Source organism: Thalassophryne amazonica, chromosome 17 (genome assembly GCF_902500255.1).
Source record: "Thalassophryne amazonica chromosome 17, fThaAma1.1, whole genome shotgun sequence".
NCBI lineage: Eukaryota > Metazoa > Chordata > Actinopteri > Batrachoidiformes > Batrachoididae > Thalassophryne > Thalassophryne amazonica.
The window spans coordinates 48,359,282-48,387,137 of record NC_047119.1 but is presented as its reverse complement, the minus strand read 5'-3'; the positions used below and the strand labels follow the sequence as shown (position 1 = coordinate 48,387,137).

Here is a 27,856-nt window from a genome sequence, read left to right as displayed (position 1 = left end):
AATGAAAATAATGAAAATCATTATGTTATGAAAGTGTAGGTACACGGACCCACAACAGGGGGCGCAATGAACGGACAATGGAGAAAGGTGAATAACAAAGTTTACTGTTGTGAAACGAGCACAACCAATACAACAATCAATAATTTGGGGTTTAAGCCGAAATCTGCTGGTGTCGTGTGGGCAGGCTCGAAGGTAGGAGACGTCTGTCCTAGTCGAACCGGAACCACCCAGATCTCCTCTGCCACCGAACCCCAGAAGTACTGGAACCGCCAAGTCCCGAATTCCCAGGTGGCCACTGCCTCCGCTCGTCGGATCCGGTACTGCTGGCGGGAGAGAGCACAAACACACAGGTGTGGATGCGACAGCACCCAGTAAACGGAGAGGGGAGAAGCCGCCTCCACCTCTTGTCACAATAAAGCAGGAAGGTGAGTACTTATCCAAGCAATAGGCTTTCGGTAGTCAGCTGTCCTGGAAAGGTTTAACAAGTTTTATCAGATTATACAGTATATGCTTGCAGAGAAGGTTACCTCGATCTCAAGGCGATATCTCGGCACTGAGGTGGAGACACCGTCCTGCTGATATACCTCCGTGCTGAGTGGAACAGCTGTGTCCAGTGATGGGTGACAGCTGTCACCCTGGCTGCTCCCGTAAGGAGGCAGCGCCCTCTGGTGCCTGGAGCCCGCACTCCAGGCAGGGCGCCCTCTTGTGGTGGTGGGCCAGCAGTACCTCCTCTTCAGCGGCCCACACAACACATTAAATTAGTTTATTTTATATGGCTACGACAGTACGCATGCCCCGATTGGATGATTTGGTAACGGTCTGATATGGGAAAATATCAGACCGTTACCAAGACAGTTGGTCCGGATCACGTATCAGATTTGCGACTTTGTTTATGATTTTCACTGTGTGAAATAAAACAAAACAAAAAGCAAACAAAGAAATGATGAGCGACAAAGAAGACCATTCTCTGAGCAAATTTTATTACACAGACGAGTTTGGATTGGAGGAATTAACAGCAAAGGAACTCGAAGTGGACATGCAAAATGAAGACCAACAAGATGAAAACAGCTCCGAACAGCTATATAATAAACACATTATTAACCTCGCTTGGTCGGTGTGTATGGGAATATCAAACCTCAATGGTCTGATATTTTCCCATACAGACCGTACAATCATTTCCATCTCAGCCTGTCCTCTGTGTCTTCCTCTGTCACACCAACCACCTGCATGTCCTCCCTTACAACATCCATAAACCTCCTCTTTGGCCTCCCTGTTCTTGTCCTGCCTGGTGGCTCCATCCTCAGCATCGTTCTCCCTATATACGCTGGTTCCTTCCTCTGCACATGTCCAAACCATCTCAATCTCACCTCTCTGACTTAGTCTCCAAACTGTCCCACCTGAGCTGTCCCTCTGATATGTTCATTCCTAATCCTGTCCATCCTCGTCACTCCCAAAGACAATCACAGCATCTTCAGCTCTGCCTCCTGTCTTTTCGTTAGTGCCACAGTCTCTAAGCCGTATTGTAATTATTTCCCACAATTCTGACAAATCATACAGCCTGACGTCTGCTATGGATCTGCATCCTGATTATTTTTGTTAATTTTTTTATCAGAGATTATACATTATTTTTCAGTCGACTGAGTAGTTAATTGACTACCATAACTGTTTCCACATTTACTTAATGTTTAATTCTGTATGCTGACATCTGATGTTGATGTAGCATCAAGGGGATTAAAACATTTTGGCACAACATCCAATCAGACATAAACGATACTCAGATTTGAGCCTGCCCCAACTCTGGTTTGGATTTTGGCCCAGATAACTTCAGTTTTCAGACCCTGTGATCCAGATTTTGGGGCTGCATGCTGGGTTAAGATGCCCTCTATAATCCAGTATTGGTGGTTGGCTAGCGCTCTCCTCTACTGTAGCAGGAGTACATTCGCCATCAATCACAGTTTCAGTTAGCATCTCCGAGCAGTTCTGCTTTCTTTCTCCTGCCGTCTGTCTGTGATGAACGACACCTATCTGAGAGCACCGGCTAATTATTCTTCATTAATCTGCTGTCACCACTGCAGCTGCTGCCAAATCCAAGGAGGCCCCGAGCCTTCCTTTCACACCCGCCTAACCCACCTACCTAGGCAGGCAGCCAAAGACACCGGACGTCAGTGCAGAGATGGCGTCACTATGGCAACGGGCAGAGTGACAGTCGGCTGATCGCTTATGTAATTATGCACTTAGAGAAAATTAGAAGAAGTGGCAGCTTACGCTGAAACATCTCAAGATGTCTGGATTTTCATGTGGTGGGCAAGTTTTGCAATTATTTCTCAATAACGTAAAAAAAAACAATCAATGAGAAAAAGTGTAATGAGAAAAATAATGAGCAAATTAGTCTTTCTGGAGGGTTTAGTACACTGAAGTTCAACCGCTGTGGTTCAAATTGACACAATATATCAGTGTTAGGATATCACAGCTCATTTATCATTTGTGCACTGAAATCCCCCCCCCACACACACAGACTTTCTGGGGTGGTGGTGTGTATCTCCTTCAAGCTTGGGTTCTCTACAAGAGGCTTGGACATTTTAGGGTCACTCGGGGAAACAGCTGTTTCTGGGACTGCACTCTTCTGAATAGAGACTTCAGATGTTGCACCTGGAATCTACTGGAGTTATTTTCCCACTTTGTGGTTCACAGCCCTGAGAGCTTCTAGTACCATGAGGGTCACTGTGGCCTATACCTTCCATGTTTTCCTGTGCTGGTACATCTCGAATGTTTCATGCTCTTTCTTTTTGGAGTTGCTGTCACTTGGAATTGCCACATCTACCACACCTGCCCTCTTTTGCACCTCAACAACTGCCACTATGCATGGTTGGTTAGACAGCATGAGTCCTGTCTGCTGTGACAGACCCTTGCCTCGATAGCCCTGGTGCTCAGGGCTTGTGATCGTGCTGCCATGAGCAGAACCTGTGCACTGCCATTCAACCCAACGTTTGTGAGCCATCTGTAAGATTTCTTCATGTCAGCCACCCCCTCTATCTATCTGATTTGTCCCTGGGGATTAGTTACGGGATCCCCCTTGTTTCATCCTTGATAGTGGCTTTGACATTTATTCACTTTTTCTATTTTTTGGACCGCATGACATGGAAGAGGAATGAAGCACCAATGGCCTCAAACCACATACGTCAGACAAGCACACCACGGTGCTGCCTGGTTGTTAACAGTAGCATATAATTCATGGCACACGTATAAAAATGGAAACATTTATAATCTAATAAATTTGATGAATTTTAAGAGGTTGGAGTTTTAATTCGTCAATTTTTGAAAAATTGGTGCTTGTTTTGCTTGTGAAACTTGGCAACACTGGCTTTAAAGTTGTTAGCTGACATTCTGTGGTCCAAGGGCATTTTTTGGACAGTTCACTCGCCTGGCATAAATGTTTTATTATTGCTGTTAACAGCTCACCCTGCATCCCACAATCAAGTTTTATGTCTCTTTTTTCCAGGACAACCTGTGCTTTCATAATATATATGCTTTCGTTGTGTTTTATAAGTGTAATAAAGGTTTACACTCAGAAATAAGAAAGGAAAAAGTAAAGCGGAAAATAATTTTCCACACATTTATTCAAAACACACAGCAAACTATAATAAACAATTGTTTTGACACTTTATAAAGGTAATTTGAGGTCTTGTGTGAAAGACCGTACAACAAAAAGGTTCAAACAATAAAAACAAATGCACATTTTGAACAATATATACAAAATGATCTATGCATTTTTTTCTCTTCATCTCAAAGCAATTTCTGTCTGCTATTACACAAAGGTTACATCACAAACATCTACTTCTACTGTGTTTTGGACTGTTCTGTGCTGCTGCTAAAGCAGCTTTCATTCACACTTTGGCCCACTTTGGCTCCTTACAGTGTGAGGAGCGGCCCTCCCCCTCGCTCCATTGATATGGTAAACAGTGCTTTACGCAGAGAAAGCTACAGAGTTATCCACGTGAGGTAAATCTGCCCTACGATTGGATTTTGGAAAACCATGTGACGGTGAACCAATTCCGATTGGACACTCACATTGCACACGTCATCACACAGCTTCTATGAGTACAAAGATGGAGGATGGCTGGCCGAAAGTCAGCGCAGTTAACAAAGTAAGTATCTATCTTATATCATTAAAAAGTTATTCATAATTTAGTAAAACGTGTACCAAACCAAAAGATCCAAACCACCAAAGCTGACTTAAATGAACGAAAACACACTAAAGATCATCACCTGTGATGAATCGTTGATAGTTATGAAGCTGGAAGTGTTCTGTTGTCTTTTAAAGTCATTTTTCAGGTGAGAATGTTTGGCTTCACACTGTGTTTGTGTCACAGTGGGTGAGGTGTGTACTTACTCTGCTAGCTCCTCCAAGCTCCGGTAAACATCGTCCTCATTCAGAGCCGTGTCCTCTGATGGAAAGGGCCTGGCAAAAACACAAACACACACACAGTGAAACAAGACACAAAGCACTTTGTCATGCCGAATGCCGCACTGTTCCAGGTCGAAGAATCAGTAGCAGGAGGCCTGCGTTCTGCCTCTCCCGCCGTCACTCTCAGCTCCATCAACATCACACAGCAGCAACATGAATCCAACCAAGGAGGCCATCAGTCACAACAACGCTGTCAAAACACATCAATGCACCGCTGCTGACAGATGGCAACAGCATCTTTCATGGGACAACTTTTCAGGAACTCCAGGAACAACCAGACTTTTAACAGATGGATGATGTGTGGTGCCGCAAATCCTTTAAGGGGGGTTTTTTGTGAAGGACTCTCTGATCACTGGAGACAAACTCATCACAGGATCATTATCATAATCATCACATTTAAACAGCATCCTGGAAACTGTCATCCACCCACTGAGAATCAACAAACACACAATCCTCCTGGAACATAGGAAACGATAAAATCAGACGACTAATTTCATTGCTTCATGACAGGGTTATAGCCATATTCTACGTTTGCAAACATTCTTCACTGCATGACCAGTTCTTGATTGGTCAACCATGTTTCAAGGGTTTCCAAGAGCTGACTGCTACAAATTACAGCATATTAGCTTCATGCTGTTTGCAAATCTGACCATTTGTCTACATTACACCTTGTGATCTGTGTCTTCTGCGACACCAACCACCTACATGTCGTCAACAACCACATCCATAAACCAGTGGTGGGCACAGCTAACCAAAAAGTTAGCTTCGATAACTGGTAATCAGCTAACTGAAAAGTTATCTTTTATAATGCTAAACCGATAAACTGCCTAAAAACTTAACGGAAGTTACAGCTAACCGATAACTTTCAATTTTGTCTCCCATACACTCTCAGCTACTAACAAGCTGTCATTTACCTTGACAGGATACAGTGGTCCAGCCATGAGATGGAGGTCTTGAAATGGAAAGCAAGTTTGACTTATGGTTTTGATTTATAAATCAAATTAATCTGAATAGAATAACTACGAGGTCTATTAGAAAAGTATCGGACCTTATTATTTTTTCAAAAACCATATGGATTTGAATCACATGTGATCGCGTCAGACAAGCTTGAACCCTCGTGTGCATGCGTGAGTTTTTCCACGCCTGTCGGTTGCGTCATTCGCCTGTGAGCAGGCTTTGAGTGAGGAGTGGTCCAGCCCCTCGTCGGTGGCGGAGGCTTCGCCTCCCCCTGAAGCGGAGGCTTTGCGTGTCACGATGGATTCGCTCCTGGAGCGAGACAAAACCACCTCCGTTTTGGTCTCACAGGACGGCTTTGAGGTGGCGTTCAGACAGCTTATCCGAGAAATTGTGGATGTGCCTGGACATGCCAGAACATGTCCCGTGAGGCTTCATCACGGCGTTGCTGTGTGCCATGCGGCACCGCCGCGACGCGCGAAGCCTCCGCTCCTCTTTCCATGACAAAAACTCCTGTAACAGTGGAATGTGCCATTCATTTCCAAACTGGACGCTGTGTTTTATCCAGGACGTCGTCTGACTAGCACAGGAATTGTGAAAAGATGTGGACATCAGCACTTTTTCGGCACATTGAGACAGACGTGCGGAGGCTCTGCGCGTCGCGGCGGTGCTGCATGGTGCACAGCAACGCTGTGATGAAGCCTCACGGGACATGTTCTGGCATGTCCAGTCACATCCACGATTTCTCGGATAATCACTCAATGGAAAAACCACCGACAGCTGTCTGAACGCCACCTCAAAGCCGTCCTGTGAGACCAAAACGGAGGTGGTTTTGTCTCACTCCAGGAGCGAATCCATCGTGACGCGCAAAGCCTCCGCTCGGCTTTTCATGACAAAATCTCTTGTTAAAAGTGAAATCTGCCGGAAAATCGTTGATGTCCAGCTCTTGTGATAACCAGAGAAATGGCACACGATGGTCACCGATCCAGACAGCCATCCGTTTAGAAATGAAATGGTCGCTCAGCCTGTCGCCCCACAGCCGCTGGGGGCCGTCCTTAAAGCGACAGTAACACTGTCAAGCCCGTAACATTTTCACCGAAAGCCAGATAAATTTTTCTATTGGTTTCCAGCTGCCAGTCTCTAACAGTTTCTGAGAAAATTCTGTTGGAAAAAAAAGCCCACATCATTCCGCCATTTCCTGACAATGAAAATCCGATGAGGGGCTGGACCACTCCTCACTCAAAGCCTGCTCACAGGCAAATGATGCAACCGACAGGCATGGAAAAACTCACGCATGCGCACGAGGGTTCAAGCTTGTCTGACGCAATCACATGTGATTCAAATCCATATGGTTTTTGAAAAAAATAATAAGGTCGGATACTTTTCTAATAGACCTCGTACATTAATGTACCTCTTAAAATGTACAAAGTGATATATAACACATATCTGTTAATTTTAAAATAATGCAATAATTCTGAACATTAACACACAGATGCCCAAAGGGATTATGGGTAAACTTAGCCTCTGCTCATACTGATTGGTTGATTCATTCATTCTATCTAAAAAGCAACACAAGTGAATCAATGTAACGTGTTGGTGTTTACAAATAAATGTGCTTTTACAAAATATTTATTTTTTTGTAAAAAAAAAAAAAAAAGAAAAAGAAAGAAATTTTCAAGATCCTACTAGACAGCACCTAGCACCACGCGTGATGACATCACAACTCTCTATCCGGTTAGGGAGACAAGGTTTCTTTCAATAACAAGAACTGTCAAAAACCTTTCTTGTGTGTGGTTGGAGTTATGTGGCAACAGGAATAGCCTTTTGAATGCTTGAATAACAATGTCAGTCACACAGAGAAATCAAATAATAGTGAAAACATGTTCGCTGCGCCCAGAATGTTGGTATTTTGGTCGTTGAACATTGCGGTGCATTGTCATAACAACGCATCATCCAGTCGTTCCGTGCGGAGTCATAACATCCGATCGGTTAGTCGCTCCATGCGATGTCATAACAATGAATCAATAAATCAATCAGTCGCTCCATGCGGCATCATAACAATGAATCAATCAGTCACTCCATGCGGTGTCATAACAGCAAATCAATCAGTCGCTCCGTGCGGTGTCATAACAACGAATCAATCAGTCACTCCTTAAGGTGTCGTAACATCCGATCGGTTAGCTGCTCTGAGAGGTGTCATAACATCCGATCGATCAGAGGCTCCGTGCGGTGTCATAACATCCAATCGGTTAGCGGCTCCGTGCAGTGTCACAATGGATCAATCAGTTGCTCCATGAGGCGTCATAACATCTGATCGGTTAGCGGCTCCGTGCGGTGTCATAATGGATCAATCAGTCGCTCCGTGAGGCGTCATAACATCCGATCGGTTAGCAGCTCCGTGCGGCGTCACAACGGATCAATCAGTCACTCCGTGAGGCGTCATAACATCCGATCGGTTAGTGGATCCGTGTGGCGTCACAACGGATCAATCAGTCGCTCCGTGAGGCGTCATAATATCCGATTGGTTAGCGGCTCCGTGCAGTGTCACAACGGATAAATCAGTCACTCTGTGAGGCGTCATAACAGATCTGTTAAGCCTGGTTTACATGGCAAGACAATTACGCCAATATTGGACCCGATCTTCCCCTTCTGACAATCTTAAGGACATCCCGACAACCGTGATAACACTAAATGTAATCTTATCAGATATTCATGCCGTGCGTGGTGTGTTAAGAGTGCTCTGATCTGCTTGGAAGGACGTGAGCAGCTAAATGTGACGTGCAGCCAATCAGAAAGCAAGGTGTCTGACCTGGGAATGTTCATGTGTGAAATCTGTTTGTGTGTTGTTTTTGTTGTTTTTACTGTGTGGCTGCACACACACACTGTACAACCAAACCTGTCAGATCTATATTTTTTATCTCCACGTGTGTGGTCTCTCAGGTTTTGGAAACCTACAATAATTTTAAATCTTGTGGTCGACAACACTGTGATATAATCGGTCACCAGTAGATGGCAGTGTTCTATGCATTTTGACGCCAGTTATATCACATGGCCTGAATCACAATTTATCAGACTTTTTGGCTTTGCAAATGCTTTTTTTTTTTTTTTTTTTTTTTTTTTTTTTTTTTTTTTTTAAACACAAATGAAAAAAAAATTACATATTTTACAAAAGCACATTTATTTGTAAACACCACACACATTACATTGATTCACTTGTGTGGTTTTACATAGAATGAATTAGTCAACCAATCAGTATGAGCGGAGGCTAAGTTTACCCATAATCTCTTTGGGCACCTGTGTGTTAATGCCCAAATCTTCAGAATGAGTGCATTATTTTAAAATGAACAGATATGTGTTATATATCCACTTTGTACATTTGAATTTACATTAATGTAGTTATGCTATCTGGAATAATTTGATTTATAAATCAAAACCATAAGTCAAACCTGCTTCTCATTTCAAGAGCTCTGCCTCATGGCTGGACCACTATATGGGGTTAAGGAATAATGATTTTTTTTTTTTTTTTGTGGCAGTTTTGCAGCCAGGCCCTTTCTGCTCGGGGCAGAGTTGAGCTCAGCTCCTCTTAGCTACCTCACTGCTGCAAAATACATAGCAGACAGGAGCAAAAGGGATTATAAATGTTTTCCAACATTACTAGCTATGTAAAAAAAAAAACAACATGTTAGCGGTCTAAAAGTTATCTGAACTAAACTTATCGGAAGATAATTGGTCCGATGATGGTTTTAAAACTTATCTGAAAAGCTAATCTGCTAACAAAAACATTAGCTTCAATAATTATCGGTTATCGGATTAGCTGAACAGTGCCCACCACTGTCATAAACCTAATCTTTGGCCCTGCGCCATCCTAATCATCCTTCTCCTGACACACCCTCAATCCCTCCTCTGTATTTCAGCACCTTCAGCTCTGCTAACTCCAGCCTCTGCGTCCTGTCGTTTTGTTTGTGCCACCACCTTGAAGTCATATAACACTTTCCCTTTCGTAGATACCTTTCAATAGCAAAACACTCCTGCCACTCTTTTCTACCCATCCCGCCCTGCATGGAGTCCTTTCTTCATCTGTACTCCTTACAAATTCGCTACTCTTCTGTCCTCCCTCTGATCGGCTTTCATGCCCCTTCTCTCCAGAGCATATTTCCACCTCTCCAGACTCATCTCAACCTGCTCCCTACAGATCACAAGCCATCCACAAACATAATCGTTCATAAAGACTCCTGTCTGATCTTATCAGTCAACCTATGCATCACCACTGCAAACAAGAAATGTAATCGTGCCTTGATGTAATCCTACCTCCACCTTGAACAGGTTTGTCATTCCTACTGTGCTGTCACACTGTCCTTATCCATATCTTGCACCACTCTCACACACTTCTCTGCCACTATGGACTTCCTCACACAATCCCACAACTTGTTTCTTGGCAGGGCTTAAACTGTATCTACTAGGCTAGCAACTAATGATTATTTCATTGACTAGTCGATTAATTATCTTCCTGATTAGTTGTTCGTTCCATAAAATATAAAAAAAATTAATAAATAAAAAACTTCATCAGTGTTATCTAGGGTCCAAGATGACGCCTTCAAATGTTTTGTCCACAGTTCAAAGAGTAAAACACTTTGTAACATACACCATAAATATTAACGAACATTCAGAAGAGGCTGATAACAAATCATTTAAATTTAAAAAAGTCTCAAAACAAGTACTCAATTATCAAAATAGCTCTTGGTCAATTTAATACTATATTAATAATTGACTGAAGCTCTCATATATGTGCACTATGTCACATCATCAAAGTTATTTACTTATTCTTCCTCATAGGCAAACATTTTTCTAAATGCCTCAAAATTCACTTTAGAAAAATTGTTCTACAAATAAAACACCTCCCCTCTTTCGCTCACTCCCTTTCCAAAAACAGAGACCAAAATACTGCATCCGTCAAGTAGACTCTCTAATAGAGTTTTGTAGTTTTTACACTCGCACTTCCTAAGGTTTGAGGTTCCAATCCCCTCTGCTCTCCTATGATTCAGGTACACGACATCCATTGAGCTTTGAAATGATCCGACACTTCCTCACTCTGGTTACACTGCCACAGGCGTGTCCATTGATGTTCTGTTGGAGCCCATTGATCCGGAGTCTGTTCACTAAAACTGTCCTATAATGAGGCCTCAATAAGTCACGTTCCTCTCACTGCATCAGCATGCCATTCCAGCCAAGAAATCCATCTCCAGTATCGGATGTTCGTTCGCTCTAGGCCTGAAAGCCTGGATCGTGGCCTTTTGTGGAGGACGGCAGCTGCATTCAGCTCAGACTGACAGCTGTTACAATAGATTCCAACAGAGACCCACCAGAGTCACAGCAAAAAGAACAAAGATGTCGAATCGCCCTGAGAAACCTCTCTAGACTACTCTTGTAGCATCGTCCACGTCTCCATTTTCTATTGTGGTCTTCTCAATGCTCTGAGCTCACATAAAAGTTGCCAGATCTGCTTCTTTCCACAGTATTTTTTTTACTGATGCATTAAAAACCTGGCATATTTTCATCCACTCTTGGTTTACTACAGAGTTTGAAGCCTCGAACAACTTCGGAGTAACAAAAACACAACATAGCAGAATCAAATAACCCAGAGACGTTCCTGATAAGATTATCAGCACACTCCAATCACACCTCATTGTACGACTGAAGAGAAATTAAAACTGCAACACTGGGCACTGCTTGGCTCCGCAAAACAACACTGGGGTGATGGATACGACTGTGCAGCTCCGCAAACTACTGTGTAATTAAATTTTGCCAAGTGGGACTCCATTAATAACTTATAATATAATGCACACTTCATTGAAGGGGGCCATCAGATGTTGCTGTGTTATGACGCTCTGGAGAAAACACCAACGAAGAAGAACGTAACAGCGGTTTAAATGAGGCAGCTTTTGTGTTGTTATTATTTTAATATAATTTTCTGATTACTTGTAATTAGCTCCTGAAAATAGCAGCTTTAATGAAGTGAGAGCAGTCACGCCACTTAAACGCGGAACAATTAACGATGTAAATTAATCACGTGCTGAGCTGACTGGAGTGTTTTCATGTTCGCGTTCGCCCGCCTGAAGGTGACAAGCTGACCTTTGACCAGCTACCATAGCCATCATTAACCTGGTGGCTGACATGCTGTGTTAATTACACGCGGGCTAATTGCTGGCGTCACACTGAAATAAGCTGACATACTGTCTTTATTAATTTATTTTGGTAAAGCTTATGCGATTAGTTCCACCTAACAGTGGGGTATTAATTTGGTTTACAGAAGAATATGCTTAAGAAAGTCCTATTCAACAAAATTTATGTGCTAACTCGACTCAGTGGTGCATACAAGTAAAAATAAAAGATAAAAACGATCAGAAATGATCGACCATCATGAAAGATTTAAGTTTACAGGATATATGGAGAGAATTAAAACCACAAGAAAGATCCTTTTCTTACTACTCACGTGTATTCCAGACATACTCCCGAATCGATTACTTTTTAATTTCCTCAGACTTACGGTCCAAAATTAATAACTGTTTTTATGATAACATTGTGATTTCTGATCACGCACCATGTTGTTTAGTGTATGTGGATAAAAACACTGATGAAAGATCCACCTAGATGGCACTTTCAGCATAAATGGTTAAAAGATGAGGAATTTGTAAAATATATAGGAAAACAGATTGATGAGTTTTTTTTTTAGATTAATACTACACAAACATCTGCATGTATAAAGTGGGAAGCTTTTAAAGCTTTCCTTAGAAAGCTTTAAAATCAAAATCAAAAAAGGCACGTGAGGAGAGGGTTCAATTGGAAAAAAAATAAAAACCCTTCAGGAAAAGGTTTATGAGGGAAGTAACCCAAAAATGGAAAGTGATTTGTTAATTATGAGACCTGAATATGAGAAACTATCAGCCTTTAGAGCGGCTTCTAGTCTCTTAAGGCTAAAACAATCTTTCTATGAACAAGGTGATAAATCGGGCAAACTATTAGCATGGCAAATTAAACAATTAGAAACTAAAACATCAATCACAACAATTATATCTAATGGTCATGTTGTTGTGGATCCTACAAAAATTAATGATGCTTTCAGCGAATTATATGATACAAAAATGAAAATGGACTTACAAAACCTCAACAAGTTTCCCGACAAATTACCTATACCATGCATTCCAAATGAACACAAAGAAGATCTGGAGCTAGAAATTACAAAAGACGAAATTGGACAAGATATTGATAATATGAAATCAGGGAAAAGAGCGGGACCAGATGGCCTTCCAATTGATCTATAAAAAAATTCAAGAATAAACTGTTAACACCACTTTTGGAAATGTTTTTAGAAGCATTTCAAAAGGAAAATCTCCCACCTTCTATGAATAGTGCTTTAATTACTTTACTACCAAAGCCAGGAAAACCTTCTAACAAATGTGAGAACATGAGACCTACAAGTTTGTTAAATTCCGACCTGAAGATTATGTGGTACTACTGGGCCGTGCAGCTGAGATCCGTGAGATCCATGTTCTATTTCTCAAAAAATGATCTCCCTCATTGGACTGAAATGGAATCTCACGGTTTAAAATGGCCTCTTCCCTTATACATATACTCAGACACTGCAAAAAAAACTACAGAAACAAACTAAAAATCCAATTGTAAAACACATGATAAAAATATGGTATGATGTGGAAAAATACTTGAAAGAACCATGCTCACTATCACAATATAGTCCAGTATGGGGCAATCAGTTTTTTGTTCCAGGAAGAGCAGATGCAACATTTAAATTATGTAATTCTAAGGGACTTAAAATGATCCAAGATCTATATTTGACAAACTCAGATATTATGATGTCTTTTGATGAGCTGAGGACTAAATATAATCTCAATAAAAAACATTTCTTCAAGTACCTCCAACTTAGAAACTTTGTTACAGTAAACGGAAATAGTTCTCTTAGCAGACCCATACACACACCTCTTGAAGAAATGATGATAGACAGTCTGAAAAGAGGTATCACATCAGAATTTTACAACTTACTGGTGTCTAGCTCATCAGAAGGTATAAGTTGAATACTTGGAAAGACTGTCTTTGGGAATGTAGGAAAATAAAAATGTTTTGGGAAGAAGTAAGAATTCTAATTGAGAAGATAATTTCAAAACAAACTGTACTTGGTCCAATGTGTTTTTCTGTTTGGCATATATCCTGAAACACAGAATTACAGTACGAATGCCAGCGCATTCACAAACCTGAGCTTCCTATATGCTAAAAAATGTATTGCAATGTTATGGAAAAACAATAATAGACCAAGTACCGTTCAATGGATGAGGCAGATCTTACTAAACCTTAAACTGGAAAGGATAACTTACATATTAAAGGGTAAATCACAGACTTTTGAGAACATATGGATACCTTTTATTAATTATGTTAAGGATTTAGATTTAACTGATGACCAAATTAATGATTAAAGAGCGGACAATGCGGTTCCCAAAACGTAAAATTGTCTTTTTTTATCTTTATGTAATGCACTTGCATAGTTCAAGTTGTGCAGATTACCATTTCTTTAAAAAAGAAGCATTTTTGTTTTGTTTTTTTTTTTGCTTGTTTGATTGTTTTATACCTTTATGTCATAAATGCAGCAATCTGATGTTTTGTTATATATGTTATGTGAATGTAAAATGCTGCATTTCATGGTGCTAAAACACCAATAAAAATATTGCGGAAAAAAAAGAAGAAATGATCAACCAACAACACACACATGCAATAAATAAACAGTGACAGCAGTGTTATATTATATTTAACTATTTTGCTTTCTTTTTTGAAATACTGTATGAATAAATCCTTTAATCCTTGTTGTAGTTATACTTAATACTTTTTTGTTTCTTTTGTGCATTTGTTTACTGTTGACTGTTGACTATGGTGTGTTCTTGTTTCACCCTGGACATCATGCTGGATCTGTATATCTGGATGTGTATATCCTCCTATTTTGCTGGAATTGTTTTTGCTCCCATTTTGTATGAGATGAACTCAAAGATCTAAAACTTTTTCCACATACACAATATCACCATTTCCCTCAAATATTGTTCACAAACCAGTCTAAATCTGTGATAGTGAGCACTTCTCCTTTGCTGAGATAATCCATCCCACCTCACAGGTGTGCCATATCAAGATGCTGATTAGACACCATGATTAGTGCACAGGTGTGCCTTAGACTTCCCACAATAAAAGGCCACTCTGAAAGGTGCAGTTTTATCACACAACACAATGCCACAGATGTCTCAAGATTTGAGGGAGCGTGCAATTGGCATGCTGATAGCAGGAATGTCAACCAGAGCTGTTGCTCGTGTATTGAATGTTCATTTCTCTACCATAAGCCGTCTCCAAAGGCGTTTCAGAGAATTTGGCAGTACATCCAACCAGCCTCACAACCGCAGACCACGTGTAACCACACCAGCCCAGGACCTCCACATCCAGCATGTTCACCTCCAAGATCGTCTGAGACCAGCCACTCGGACAGCTGCTGAAACAATCGGTTTGCATAACCAAAGAATTTCTGCACAACTGTCAGAAACCGTCTCAGGGAAGCTCATCTGCATGCTCGTCGTCCTCATCGGGGTCTCGACCTGACTCCAGTTCGTCGTCATAACCGACTTGAGTGGGCAAATGCTCACATTCGCTGGCGTTTGGTACGTTGGAGAGGTGTTCTCTTCATGGATGAATCCCGGTTCACACCGTTCAGGGCAGATGGCAGACAGCGTGTGTGGCGTCGTGTGGGTGAGCGGTTTTCTGATGTCAGTGTTGTGGATCGAGTGGCCCATGGTGGCGGTGGGGTTATGGTATGGGCAGGCATCTGTTATGGACGAAGAACACAGGTGCATTTTATTGATGGCATTTTGAATGCACAGAGATACCGTGACGAGATCCTGAGGCCCATTGTTGTGCCATACATCCAAGAACATCACCTCATGTTGCAGCAGGATAATGCACGGCCCCATGTTGCAAGGATCTGTACACAATTCTTGGAAGCTGAAAATGTCCCAGTTCTTGCATGGCCGGCATACTCACTGGACATGTCACCCATTGAGCATGTTTGGGATGCTCTGGACCGGCGTATAGGACAGTGTGTACCAGTTCCTGCCAATATCCAGCAACTTCGCACAGCCATTGAAGAGGAGTGGACCAACATTCCACAGGCCACAATTGACAACCTGATCAACTCTATGCGAAGGAGATGTGTTGCACTGCATGAGGCAAATGGTGGTCACACCAGATACTGACTGGTATCCCCCCCAATAAAACAAAACTGCACCTTTCAGAGTGGCCTTTTATTGTGGACAGTCTAAGGCACACCTGTGCACTAATCATGGTGTCTAATCAGCATCTTGATATGGCACACCTGTGAGGTGGGATGGATTATCTCAGCAAAGGAGAAGTGCTCACTGTCACAGATTTAGACTGGTTTGTGAACAATATTTGAGGGAAATGGTGATATTGTGTATGTGGAAAAAGTTTTAGATCTTTGAGTTCATCTCATACAAAATGGGAGCAAAACCAAAAGTGTTGCGTTTATATTTTTGTTGAGTATATATATATATATATATAAACAGTACTGTGCAAATGTTTTAGGCATTCCAGCGTTATAATAAAAGTAGCATTTGATGTCCCACCCCTTTTTTATTGGCACACCAACACAAAATCAGTTGCAACAAAAGGGAATATGTCAGCTATATTTTTATTCCATAATAATAAAAGGCGGCTCCCTTGTTTGTACTAGGGTCACCACAGAAAATCCGAGGTGGATCTGCATGTTGAATTGGCACAAGTTTATGTCGGATGCCCTTCCTGATGCAACTCCACATTACAGGGAGAAATGCGGCAGGGGTGGGGTTTGAACCAGGAACCTTTTGCCCAGTCGCCCAAAATGACAGATATTCGCTCGAGTTAGATGAGGGCGAATATCTGTAATTGCGGGCGACTGGGCATGGACTGAGGACAACTGCATGTTATGTGCATTATTATCACTTACTGAGATACACAACACGTGGAATCACATTAACAATATTTAATGTCATCTGAAAACACATGACACCCAGCAAATGCGTACATTAAAAGTTGGCTCACTTTAACTTTTGTCATGTTGGCTGGTCCGGCGCTGCTCTCCAAATTTGCCAGTGCATCCTCATCAAGCTGGCTGCTTTGGCTGCTGTTCATTGTCGGACTATCCATAAGAAAATCATCTGTAATATCCATATTGGGACCAACGCACACTTCTCGCCTTTTCATCTTTTCCTCTGTGGACAGTTCTTTGGCTGCGCGCTACGATGTCATCAGTTTATGCACAGCGGGCAGGTATAGCCAGGTAGCATGAATGTAAATTTATGCTACCAACCAAGCAACACCTCAGTAAGTGATAATGATGATTATTATTTCTTTGCAGGTGTACTGGCCAATAGAATATCACACAATCACACATTTAATTTATTTATGAATATTTATCAGGTTTTCAAACATTTTAATGCTTTTATGATGCATTACACATGCCTAAATTTTTTGCATAGTACTGAATATACATACTGTATTTTAGGGAGTATAAGTCGCAGTGGAGTATAAGTCACACATGTGAAAAAATGCCCCTTCTAAAGGAAAAACTCAAATAATTTGCACTGGAGTATAAATTGCACCTTATTTCCGTACCATCATCTCTTTAATTTGGGATTTTTGTGCACTGTTGTAGTGTACTGATTATTATTGGCATTTATTCTTTTATTATTAAAGTTTATTTTGTTTTGTGCTTTGATTCCTGGGAATAATAATATTGTAATTATTGATAACGAATGTGTAATTTTTCAGTATATATGTCGCAAAGAAGTAAAAGTCGCAGGACCTTTCAAATGAGTAAAAAATAAATAAATAAAAGAATGCAAATTATACTGCGGACAATATGGCACTGGTAAAGGAATGCTGCTGCTGTGTGCAGTATTTAATTTAAGTACTGTATGTAAGAGCACCATGTCATCTCAATTTACCTCTTTCAACATGATATTTTTAATATACATGGAAGATATTACGAGGACTGCTTTCTTCCACCTGCAAAATATAGCGAAGATTCGTCCCATCCTGTCTATGGCTGATGCTGAGACCCTGATCAATGCGTTCATCTCTTCTAGATTGGACTACTGCAATGTTCAATTTTCTGGTTTACCGCAGTCTAGCATTAGGGCTCTCCAATTGGTTCAAAATGTTGCAGCCAGACTTTTGACACGAAACAGAAAGTTTGACCACATTACACCCATTTTGGCATCTCTTCACTGGCTTCCTCTCCCAGTGAGATCAGATTTTAAGGTTCTGCTACTAACCTATAAAATTATTCATGGAATGGCACCTCCCTACCTAGCTGACCTAATTACACCTTACGTACCGGCCAGGGCTTTACGTTCTCAGGGTGCAGGACTACTTTGTGTCCCTAGGGTGAATAAGAAGTCTGCGGGCCACAGAGCTTTCTCTTATCGTGCCCCTGTTCTGTGGAATGGTCTCCCTGCATCGATAAAACAATCAGATTCTGTGGAGACTTTCAAGTCCAGACTTAAGACGCACTTCTTTTCCCTTTCATATGGCTAGCATACTGGTACAGTTTTGTTTTACGCTTTTTACTCTTTTAATTCATGTTATTAGTAATTGGAGTGGGCCGCGGCCTCAACTTTACCTAAATCCTGGGTCTTTTAGTGAAGCTTAGGGCTAGTGGCCAGTGATCACCTTAGTATTTCTTCTGTTTTTCTTGTTGATTAATGCTGGCAAATTATACAGTATTTTTTGTCTTTCTGATGCCTGATTCTGTTTTTTCTCTGTTTAAGGTGCAGCTCCATCCAGAGATGGGAGTTGTATTTGTGTTGGCGACCCTCCTGTCCTGTGCACCAACAACAATTCTTGTATATTCGTCCGTAAATTGTTCTGTGAATTGTTTCTGTAATCTATGTTTGTAGCATGGCCCAAGCAGAGGGTCAACTCTTTGAGTCTAGTCTGCTTGAGGTTTCTTCCTCAGAGGGAGTTTTTCCTTACCACTGTTGCTCTGGGGGTTGGTAAGGTTAGACCTTACCTGTGTGAAGCGCCTTGAGGCAACTCTATTGTGATTTGACACTATACGAGGGCTGTCAATAAAGTTACGGTCCTTTTTATTTTTTTCAAAAACTATATGGATTTCATTCATATGTTTTTACGTCAGACATGCTTGAACCCTCGTGCGCATGCGTGAGTTTTTCCACGCCTGTCGGTGACGTCATTCGCCTGTGAGCACTCCTTGTGAGAGGAGTCGTCCAGCCCCTCGTCGGAATTCCTTTGTCTGAGAAGTTGCTGAGAGACTGGCGCGTTGTTTGATCAAAATTTTTCTAAACCTGTGAGACACATCGAAGTGGACACGGTTCGAAAAATTAAGCTGGTTTTCAGTGAAAATTTTAACGGCTGATGAGAGATTTTGAGGTGATTCTGTCGCTTTAAGGACTTTTCACGGTGCGAGACGTCGCGGAGCGCTCTCAGGCGGCGTCATTAGCCTGTTCAAGCTGAAAACCTCCACATTTCAGGCTCTATTGATCCAGGACGTCGTGAGAGAACAGAGAAGTTTCAGAAGAAGTCGGTTTCAGCATTTTATCCGGATATTCCACTGTTAAAGGAGATTTTTTTAATGAAAGACGTGCGGACGGGTCGCTCCGCCACAGGAAAAACACCTCTGTTGAAAGCCTTAAGGACAAGTTGGAACATGTCCTGCCTGTTAAACAATTTCTCATATACTCACTCCACTGAAAGCCATCAAAAGCCGCCTGGATTTTACAAATGGTTATCAACATGGAGGTGTTTTTCCTGTGCCGCCGCACCGCGTCGGCTGCGTCCCGATGCGCGGATCCGTCCGCACGTCTTTCATTAAAAAAATCTCCTTTAACAGTGGAATATCCGGATAAAATGCTGAAACCGACTTCTTCTGAAACTTCTCTGTTCTCTCACGACGTCCTGGATCAATAGAGCCTGAAATGTGGAGGTTTTCAGCTTGAACAGGCTGATGACGCTGCCTGAGAGCGCTGCACGACGTCTCGCACCGTGAAAAGTCCTTAAAGCGACAGAATCACCTCAAAATCTCTCATCAACTGTTAAAATTTTCACTGAAAACCAGCTTAATTTTTCGAACCGTGTCCACTTCGATGTGTCTCACAGGTTTAGAAAAAACTTTGATCAAACAACGCGCCAGTCTCTCAGCAACTTCTCAGACAAAGGAATTCCGACGAGGGGCTGGACGACTCCTCCCACAAGGAGTGCTCACAGGCGAATGACGTCACCGACAGGCGTGGAAAAACTCACGCATGCGCACGAGGGTTCAAGCATGTCTGACGTAAAAACATATGAATGAAATCCATATAGTTTTTGAAAAAAATAAAAAGGACCGTTACTTTATTGACAGCCCTCATATAAAGGAAAATAAATTGAAATTGAACTATATGTGTCATTGAGGTCCGTGGTGATTTTGGTATTTTGTGTCCTATTAATTCATATGTACGTGAACGTACTATTCTGAACTATACGTGATGTAAAAACGTTTGTGTTACTGGACATTTAAATTTTCATTTGGGACTTCGAGATCAATTTACATCAGAGTTACTACCCAACAATTTTAATTTTGTAATTTAAAAACAAAAAAGATCATTCTAGAATCTGACATAGTCCTGCTGCTGCGTCTCTCTATCATTACCGGCATTATCAACATTTTGAGGATAAATTTTCTTACTTTCCACCTTAATTTCATTTTGTTTGTTTCACTGCTGTGCCCTCAATGGGTTCAATGCATTTGATTTACATATGGCATGTGTGCAAAATGAAATGGCCACATGAAAGAGAGAGAAGTTTGGATGACACAGAGAAGGTGAAAACAGGAAGTGTGATGGTTTAGTGAGGATGAACTGAGGATAGCTATAAAGAGGATGAAGAGCAGAAAAGCCGCTGGTCCAGATGGCAATCCAGTAGAGGCATGGAAATGTTTAGGAGAGACGGAGTTTTAAAAATACATTCTTGGAAAGTGAGAGGAGCCTGAGGAGTGGAGAAAAAAGTGTGCTGTTCTAATTTTTAAGAACAAGGGTGATGTGCAGAGCTGCCGTAAATACAGAGGCATTAAGCTTTTTGGCACACAGAACTTTGAACTCCCAATATTAATGTATAAAATTTCAATTTTGAGAGTTTTACAGTTGTTGAGTTTTAAGATATGAAAGTTTGCAAGAAATACAGAATTTCTCTTAAGCACAAGTTGTAAAAATGTTCTGAAGTAATTCAGAATCACTGTAGTCAAATGCACTTTGACTTTGAAACCTGGCAGCCTAATAGCCGCTGTGGACAGGCAGTGAATTAGTCAGCAGCTGCCGTTGACTTTATTAATGGTGGGGGATCGTCTCTCTCTCTCTTTGTCATTCTCTCATCCCTTCATTTCCTGGCATGGCTCCTAATGGGAGCGCTCCATCAACATCATTACTCAGACAGATAAAATAGCTCCTTATGCGATGCCGGTGAACCACGAAGCTCAAAGCAGATTGAGCAAATGAAGAGAAATCAGAAAGCAATTTCAGGCCTGATAAAGCAGTGGAACAGATTTTCTCAGCTTCACCATAATGGGTGAAAAATTAATGTGGAATATTCTGAGTCAGACATTGGAGAGGGGCGATGTTTCACTGAAAGTTGAGAACAGTCGCCGGTGATCGTCTGAACATGAGGGTGTTTTGTGATGTAAAAGGTTATTAAAGTGGAGAGAAAGTGGCTGGTAATTATCCAGAAATCAAAAGTGCACAACAAATAAGTCAGCTGTTAATAGCCACCTCCACCTCAAAGTGGACCTTCAATCAAACACTGATAAAAAAAATAAAATAAAATAAAAAAAATGCTTATTTGATGCCAGCAGCCCTGAGTTGTTTTAGTGTTTAAAGGATAAAGTAGATCAATCAGAGAGTGCAGTGCTTTATACCACAGAGGAGTTTCCCATTTCAGAATATCACAAAAGTTCTAGTGGAACCAACATACAACACACTATGAAAAGATTTACCTGAACATGTGTCAATGAGCACAACCTCAACCTTGTGCAAGGTCTTAGCTAGGGATAGACTGCAGCAAGTTTGAATGCGACACACGAAGACCTTGTGGACTTCTTGTATCGACTGGTTTTCAGAGACGCCGCAACCCTGGTGGCCAAAATTAGACTTGAAATGTATGTAAATGTGTGCCAGAATGGGAGAGCTTGTAAAATCTGAACTCGTATGTTCACATTTTCATTTCTATTAAATATTCATGCACTTGTAGACTTAGGCCCTGTATCCATATAGCACCCCTGCCCCAGTGTCTTTTTCACTTGTTATAATTGAGAACAGAGCGAATGCAGCTGCAAGAAGCACCAAGCATCTTTTTTCAGATTGGTCCGCTTTTCTTGAGAGCCAGCTCAGAACACTTAACTGAAAATACCTCAACTTTTCAGAACTTTTCATTGCAGCAGTTTTTCAGGCCAACAAGAGGACAAAATTATTTTTTTTTTTCAGATTTGTCACTCAAAATATATCACAATAGAGACAAAAAAGTAATCTGTGATAGCAGATTGGACAGATGCTTCGATCTGGCTGAGGGTGAGTACTTTTTATCGCCGTACATTGTTAGGTAGTCGTTAGTGGTTTATTGTTGTGATAGAAACACAAATATTACAAGGAGCTCCCCAAACCTGCCGAAAAGGCTAAAACAATAAGTAGAAGAGTTTCTGGCGGCTCAGTCACCACTTTTCCACCAGAAAACAAACAAAGAAACAAAACAACTAAAACAAAAATTAAAATAAAAAAAAGTAAATCAAAAACATGGTGGGTGTGTGTCAGTAATGGGGTTTTACAAATAGAGACAGATACCTGATTCCTTTGATCTGTGCAATGCTGTGGTGGGAGATCCTCGACAAAGCGGAGATGACCTGGAACAAGAAGAGAAATGTCACAAACTACCACTGAAAATAAATGTACATTTGTCAGAAACAGCAATGGCCCAGAAACCAGTAACTTCCTGCTTTACCTGAAAGTAAAGCAGGAAGGAGTCCAGTTAAAAACCCAACAAATGGGACCACCGTTATCACAGACTGTGGTAAGAATAAAACACATGTCAAGGTCAGAGGTCATATTCAGAAAATGCCTCAAATTTTATTCAAATCAATTTATTTATACAGCCCCAAATCAGAACACAAATCACCTCAATGTGCTACAGGTAAGTTCTGTGAGGGTCTTAACCACCACATGAACAAGTACATTATTGACAGCAGAAAGGAAAAATTCTGTGATTTTACAGTAAAAACCTGAAACAGACGAGACCCTGTGGGGCGACCATCTGCTGTGCCCATTCCAACAAGACAACACAAAAAGCACAAGACTGACAGAACATTAAATGGCAATGTCACTGATGTAGGAAAAAAAACAAAAATAATGGGAATGACAGTTGCAACTGTAATAAGCTACCATATTCTCTGGAGTATAAGTAAAATGTTTTAAAATAAGTTTGGGAGGGGTTGCAATGGCGCAATTTATATACTGAAAAATCACGTTTCTTCATTAATACTAAAAATTAGAATTATTTTCCCAGGAATCAAAGCACTAGGGCTGCAGCTGTCGAATATTTTTGGAATCGAGTATTCTACTGATTATTTAATTGATTAATCAAGTAATCGGATAAAAAGTACTTTTGTGTTGTTAAACAATATCAGTAGTGGCAGGGCTCTCCCTAAGCAATGGCACAATGTCGCTGTGCCGTCATGCAGATTTTTAAGTTTAGGATGTTCTCTCTCTCTCTGTTTTCCCGGGTTATTATTTATTTTTTCACATTATTAAGAGTTTTAGAGCTTTGCCAAACCACAAGCCTAGGCGGTCTGTGAAATCTTCAGTCTGCGGACAGGACATTCTTTTTTTCCTCTTATTGCACATTTCATTTGCACTTTTTATGACTGTGATTTATTCAGTGTTTAGTATATATTTATACATGCTGTACAGCTGTACAGCTGTGCAGCTCAAACCAAAGTCAAATTCCTTGTTTTCTGTGGATACTTGGCGAATAACACAGCCTTTGAAAAACGGCTGCAGATTACAGCGTTTCCACAAAAGCAGCCTGTTGATAAAAACTCTTACCAAATCTGAATAAAGGCTTTTTTTAATCATTAAACATGACTCATTTAAAATGCGCGTCCTTTCGCTTCATCTACGGAGGTGGAGAACAGCAAGTGGAGAAAACCGTGTTTTTTAAAAAAATATATACAAACACACTGCTTCACTTTAAATGCGCAATAAATCTGTTCCAGATGATCAGTGCGGACCCTTTCTCTTAAAAGGCTTTATTTTACTCAGCGTGTGGCTTTGTAAACTTAGCATCGCCTGCTACATTGATTAACGCTATGGTCTTCTTCTGTTTTTGTGGGAGCATTACAGTGCCACATACAGGCCTAGCTTATGTGTTAGAGCTTTAAATGAAGCCTTGCGGCAAATAATTTGCCTCAAACATTTTTTGTAATCGAATTATTCCGTGGGCCAGTGTGAAATTGTTAATAATATGTCCTTTTCTTTTGACAATGTCATGAAATGTGTCTCAGTGAAATTAAATGTGACAAATCAAAAACATAATCATAAGTTGTATTTACAGAGCTTCCGGATCAAACACATATTTTTGTGGATAAATTGACAGATATGTATAACACCTTTAAAATAAGACTTTAATATGAATTTCCTCAGTCCTCACAGTCAATCACATATAGATGAATTATTAATCTGATTTTGTATGGGATTGTATCCAGTAATTACTCATCACACTAGGATAACTAGGAATCATCAACACTTATTGACAATATACTGACAACATTACTATGGGAAAACATAATGGGTGGACTCTCATTAGAGCTATCAGTGAGCATCTGCTGTTTTTGTTGTTTTCAATTATTAGTGTTAAAACTGACCATATTAACATTACAAACTTCACAAGGAAAATAACAAAGGAAACTATGGAAAAGCTTAGGACGGATTTAAGACAGCAAAATTGGAGTGACATTTACATTGAGGATGTAGATCAATCTTACAGATCATTCATTTCTATTATTTCCCATTTATATGATAGACATTGCCCTTGTGTAGTAAAAGATGGAAAAAAGCTAAGCAAAGATAAAACCTGGATCAGTAAGGGACTTCAGAATGCATGTAAAAAGAAAAATGTTTTGTATAAGCAGTTTTTAAAATCTAGAACAATTGAAGCTGAGATAAAATATAAGTCATATAAACAACTAACATACATTATGCGATCGTGTAAAGACTATATAGTGATTTATGGAAAAATAAAAGAATATAAAAGGGTACTTGGAGGTTCTTAAATGAAATCATAAATAGAACAAGTTGTTAAAGAACATCCTGCCTATTTTTATACAAATACTGACACCATTGTTAAAGAAAACAAAGCATAGCAGATCATTTTAATGGTTATTTGTTAACGTGGGTAAAAACTTAGCAAATTCAATTGTTCCTTCTAAAACGTGCTCCTTGAATCACAGCAAAAACAATAGAAAACACTTTGTGATTCAATGTTATTAGAGGAACGGATGAAAAGAAATTGATGTAGTTCACAATCAGGGGAAAAAAATCTAACTGATAGTGTCGTTTGATATGTTTTCGTTAAAAATATTATTAACGCATTGTTAAGCATTTACATATATCTGTAATTTGTCATGAATGACTGGGAAGTTTCCTTTCAAATTAAAATAGCTAAAGTGATCCCATTGTCAAATGTGACAAGCATGTTTTTTCCAATTATAGGCCATTCTCCCTCTTACCACAATTTTCCAAAATTTTGGAAAAGGTATTTGAAATTAGGTTAAATGATTCTTAACTAAACATCATATCCTTAGGGAGCAGCAATACGGTTTTAGAAAGAACTGCACTACTTCACTGGCTGTGATGGATTTCGTCGAACAAATTTCTAACGCGATTGAAAATAAGCAATATACTGTAGGGTTTTTTTTTAATTTACAGAAAGCATTTGATACTATAGATCATACCTTGCTATTGGACAATTTACAGAAGTATGGTATCTGGGGATTGGCACATGACTGGATAGTGAGCTACTTAGACAGTAGGTTATCAGTGTGTCCACTTTTGGTGGGACAAATTCTGAGTTTTGAAGATTACTTGTGGGGTGCCCCAGGTTCAGTCCTTGGGTCACTGTTGTTCCTTTTGTATATTAAGTATATATGTTTGGTTTCTAAGTACATAATTGTATTTATTTGCGGATGATACGACTGTGTTTTGTAGTGGGGATGATTTGGGACAGCTCCTGGACAAGATGGAGACGAATTACATAAATTAAAAAAATGGTTGATTAAATACATTATTGCTCCATTTTGGTAAAACTAAGTGTATCATTTGGGAATAAGTCCAGGAATTTAAGCAAAAAAATTACTATTACATGATATTGAAATTGAAGTTGTAACAGATACAAAATTTCTTGGTGTTCATATTGATGAAAGATTAAGCTGGAAAACACACAGTTCTGCATAAAGCCCAGGACTTCCTCACCCAACATGCATTAACCACTTTATATCATGCATTACTTGTTCCATATATGACTATTGTGTCAAGGTTTGGGGAAATACATACAGAACTAATACTAAACCAGTGTTTCTGTTGTAAAGAAAGCTATAAGAATTATCAGTAATAAATCTATAGAGAGCCAACAAATCCGTTATTTGCTTGTTTGCAAATTTTAAAATTCTGGGACTTGGTTGATTATATTACAATACAGATTATGTATAAAGTCAAAAATAAGCTTTTGCCTCTACATGTCCAGAATCTGTTTAAAATGAGACACTCCAGCTACAGTTTGAGAGGAACATTATTATTTGAGAAATTAAAGATCTGTACTACTGTTAAAGGTCATTGTGTTTCCGTTCCGGGGTGTTAATATTTGGAATACTTGTCCTGATAATATTAAAATACTTGGTATACTGGTTGGTTTTAAAAGGCTTTAAAAAAAGATTATATTTACGTGTTATAGGTTGAAGGATTTGGTTTACCATTTTTGCCACTGTTCACTCTTACTTGTTTGGTTGTGTTTTGAAAATTTTGTGATTAAGTTAAATTGTTTATGCACCTTTTTTTCTTTTTTCTTTATGTTTTGTTATTGCCTTTGTTGTTGCTCACCTGTGTGCCGGATAAATAAATTCATTCATTCATTCAAATTCATTATTTAAATTATTCAATGAATCATTTCAGCCCTACAAAGCACTAAATAAAATTAAGTTTAATAAAGAAAGAAATGCCAATAATAAAAAGTACATGAAAACAATGCACAAAAATACTAAATTAAAAGCTGATAATCGAGAAATAGGTGCGACTTACAGTCTGGTTAGACTTATGTATTTTTTTTTACTCTTAAGAGGCAGTTTTAACGTGTGACATACTCCAGAAAATACGGTATCTTCTTATTCTCTTCCGCTGTTTCAGTTTCTGTTGGATGTCGAAACAATTAAATTTGAGCTGATTTAACGCTGCTCATGAGTCACAAGTCTTATGGTCGTGGCCTACAGATGGCGTTCTTGCAGGGTCTACAGAGGATACTTCAGCAAACTGCTTCCCTAAAACGCACAGTCACATCAAAACGTCAACTCTGGTCCTGCGCCTCATTAACCACTCCTGTGTGGCTTTCAGCTTCTAGCGCCGTGGACACACCAGCTGTCACCACAACAGGGACGAGAATATTGTTATCTCAACTCCTCTTCCTAAGCAGGTGCATCATCCACAACTCTCTCATCAAATCCTCTCTCCTCTAAATGTACCGCGCGGTGCCTCGGCCATGTTTAACATTCAAGGTGAACAGACACTGTTGTGAAGAGCAGACCACCACTTTAGGGCCAAAGAAGGGCTTTTGACCAAACCCACTCTTTGTTCTGGTGCTCAGCACACAATCGTAGAGTTTTGTGGAGCACATAAACACCAGTTTCACTTATATGTAACCACTCCACGGGGGGCTCTGAGAGGAGTCACTGGCAGGCAGAATGATAAGGAGTTATTTCTGCATGTCGCTAAAGACCCGTGTAATAGTCCATCATGTTCACGCTTAATGGCTCCAATATGGGCTCGATCTACCGTCACACAGCTATTTAACATACATTCTAATAGGACTTTGCAGATCCGAGACGAGAAATCAGCGAGAGGAGGAGAGAGGGAGAACGGTGCTCGGTGTCTCTGTATGGCCATGTTTTTATGATGTTTAACACTCGCCAGGGGCTGCAGCGTGGCATTCTGTACAGCTGGCATTCTGCAGGGATGCATCATGTCTGGCATCGCCAAATCACATACAAAAAAATAATCTTTGTGGAGGGGTGACGGATGAACACAATTAACCAAGAAA

General features: G+C 40.3%; 1 protein-coding gene across 11 annotated transcripts in view; it reads right to left on the bottom strand.

The window, feature by feature from the left end:
- vav2 (vav 2 guanine nucleotide exchange factor) overlaps window positions 1-27,856 on the bottom strand; it is a 544,057-nt gene that overhangs the window by 85,104 nt on the left and 431,097 nt on the right. For all 11 annotated transcript variants that reach the window (XM_034192797.1, XM_034192803.1, XM_034192800.1 and 8 more), the window contains exons 3-4: window positions 22,342-22,400; window positions 4,391-4,459 (exon numbers count right to left, since the gene is read on the bottom strand). In XM_034192797.1, coding sequence (XP_034048688.1) covers window positions 4,391-4,459; window positions 22,342-22,400 — 128 coding nt within the window. The remainder of the gene's footprint in view (window positions 1-4,390; window positions 4,460-22,341; window positions 22,401-27,856) is intronic.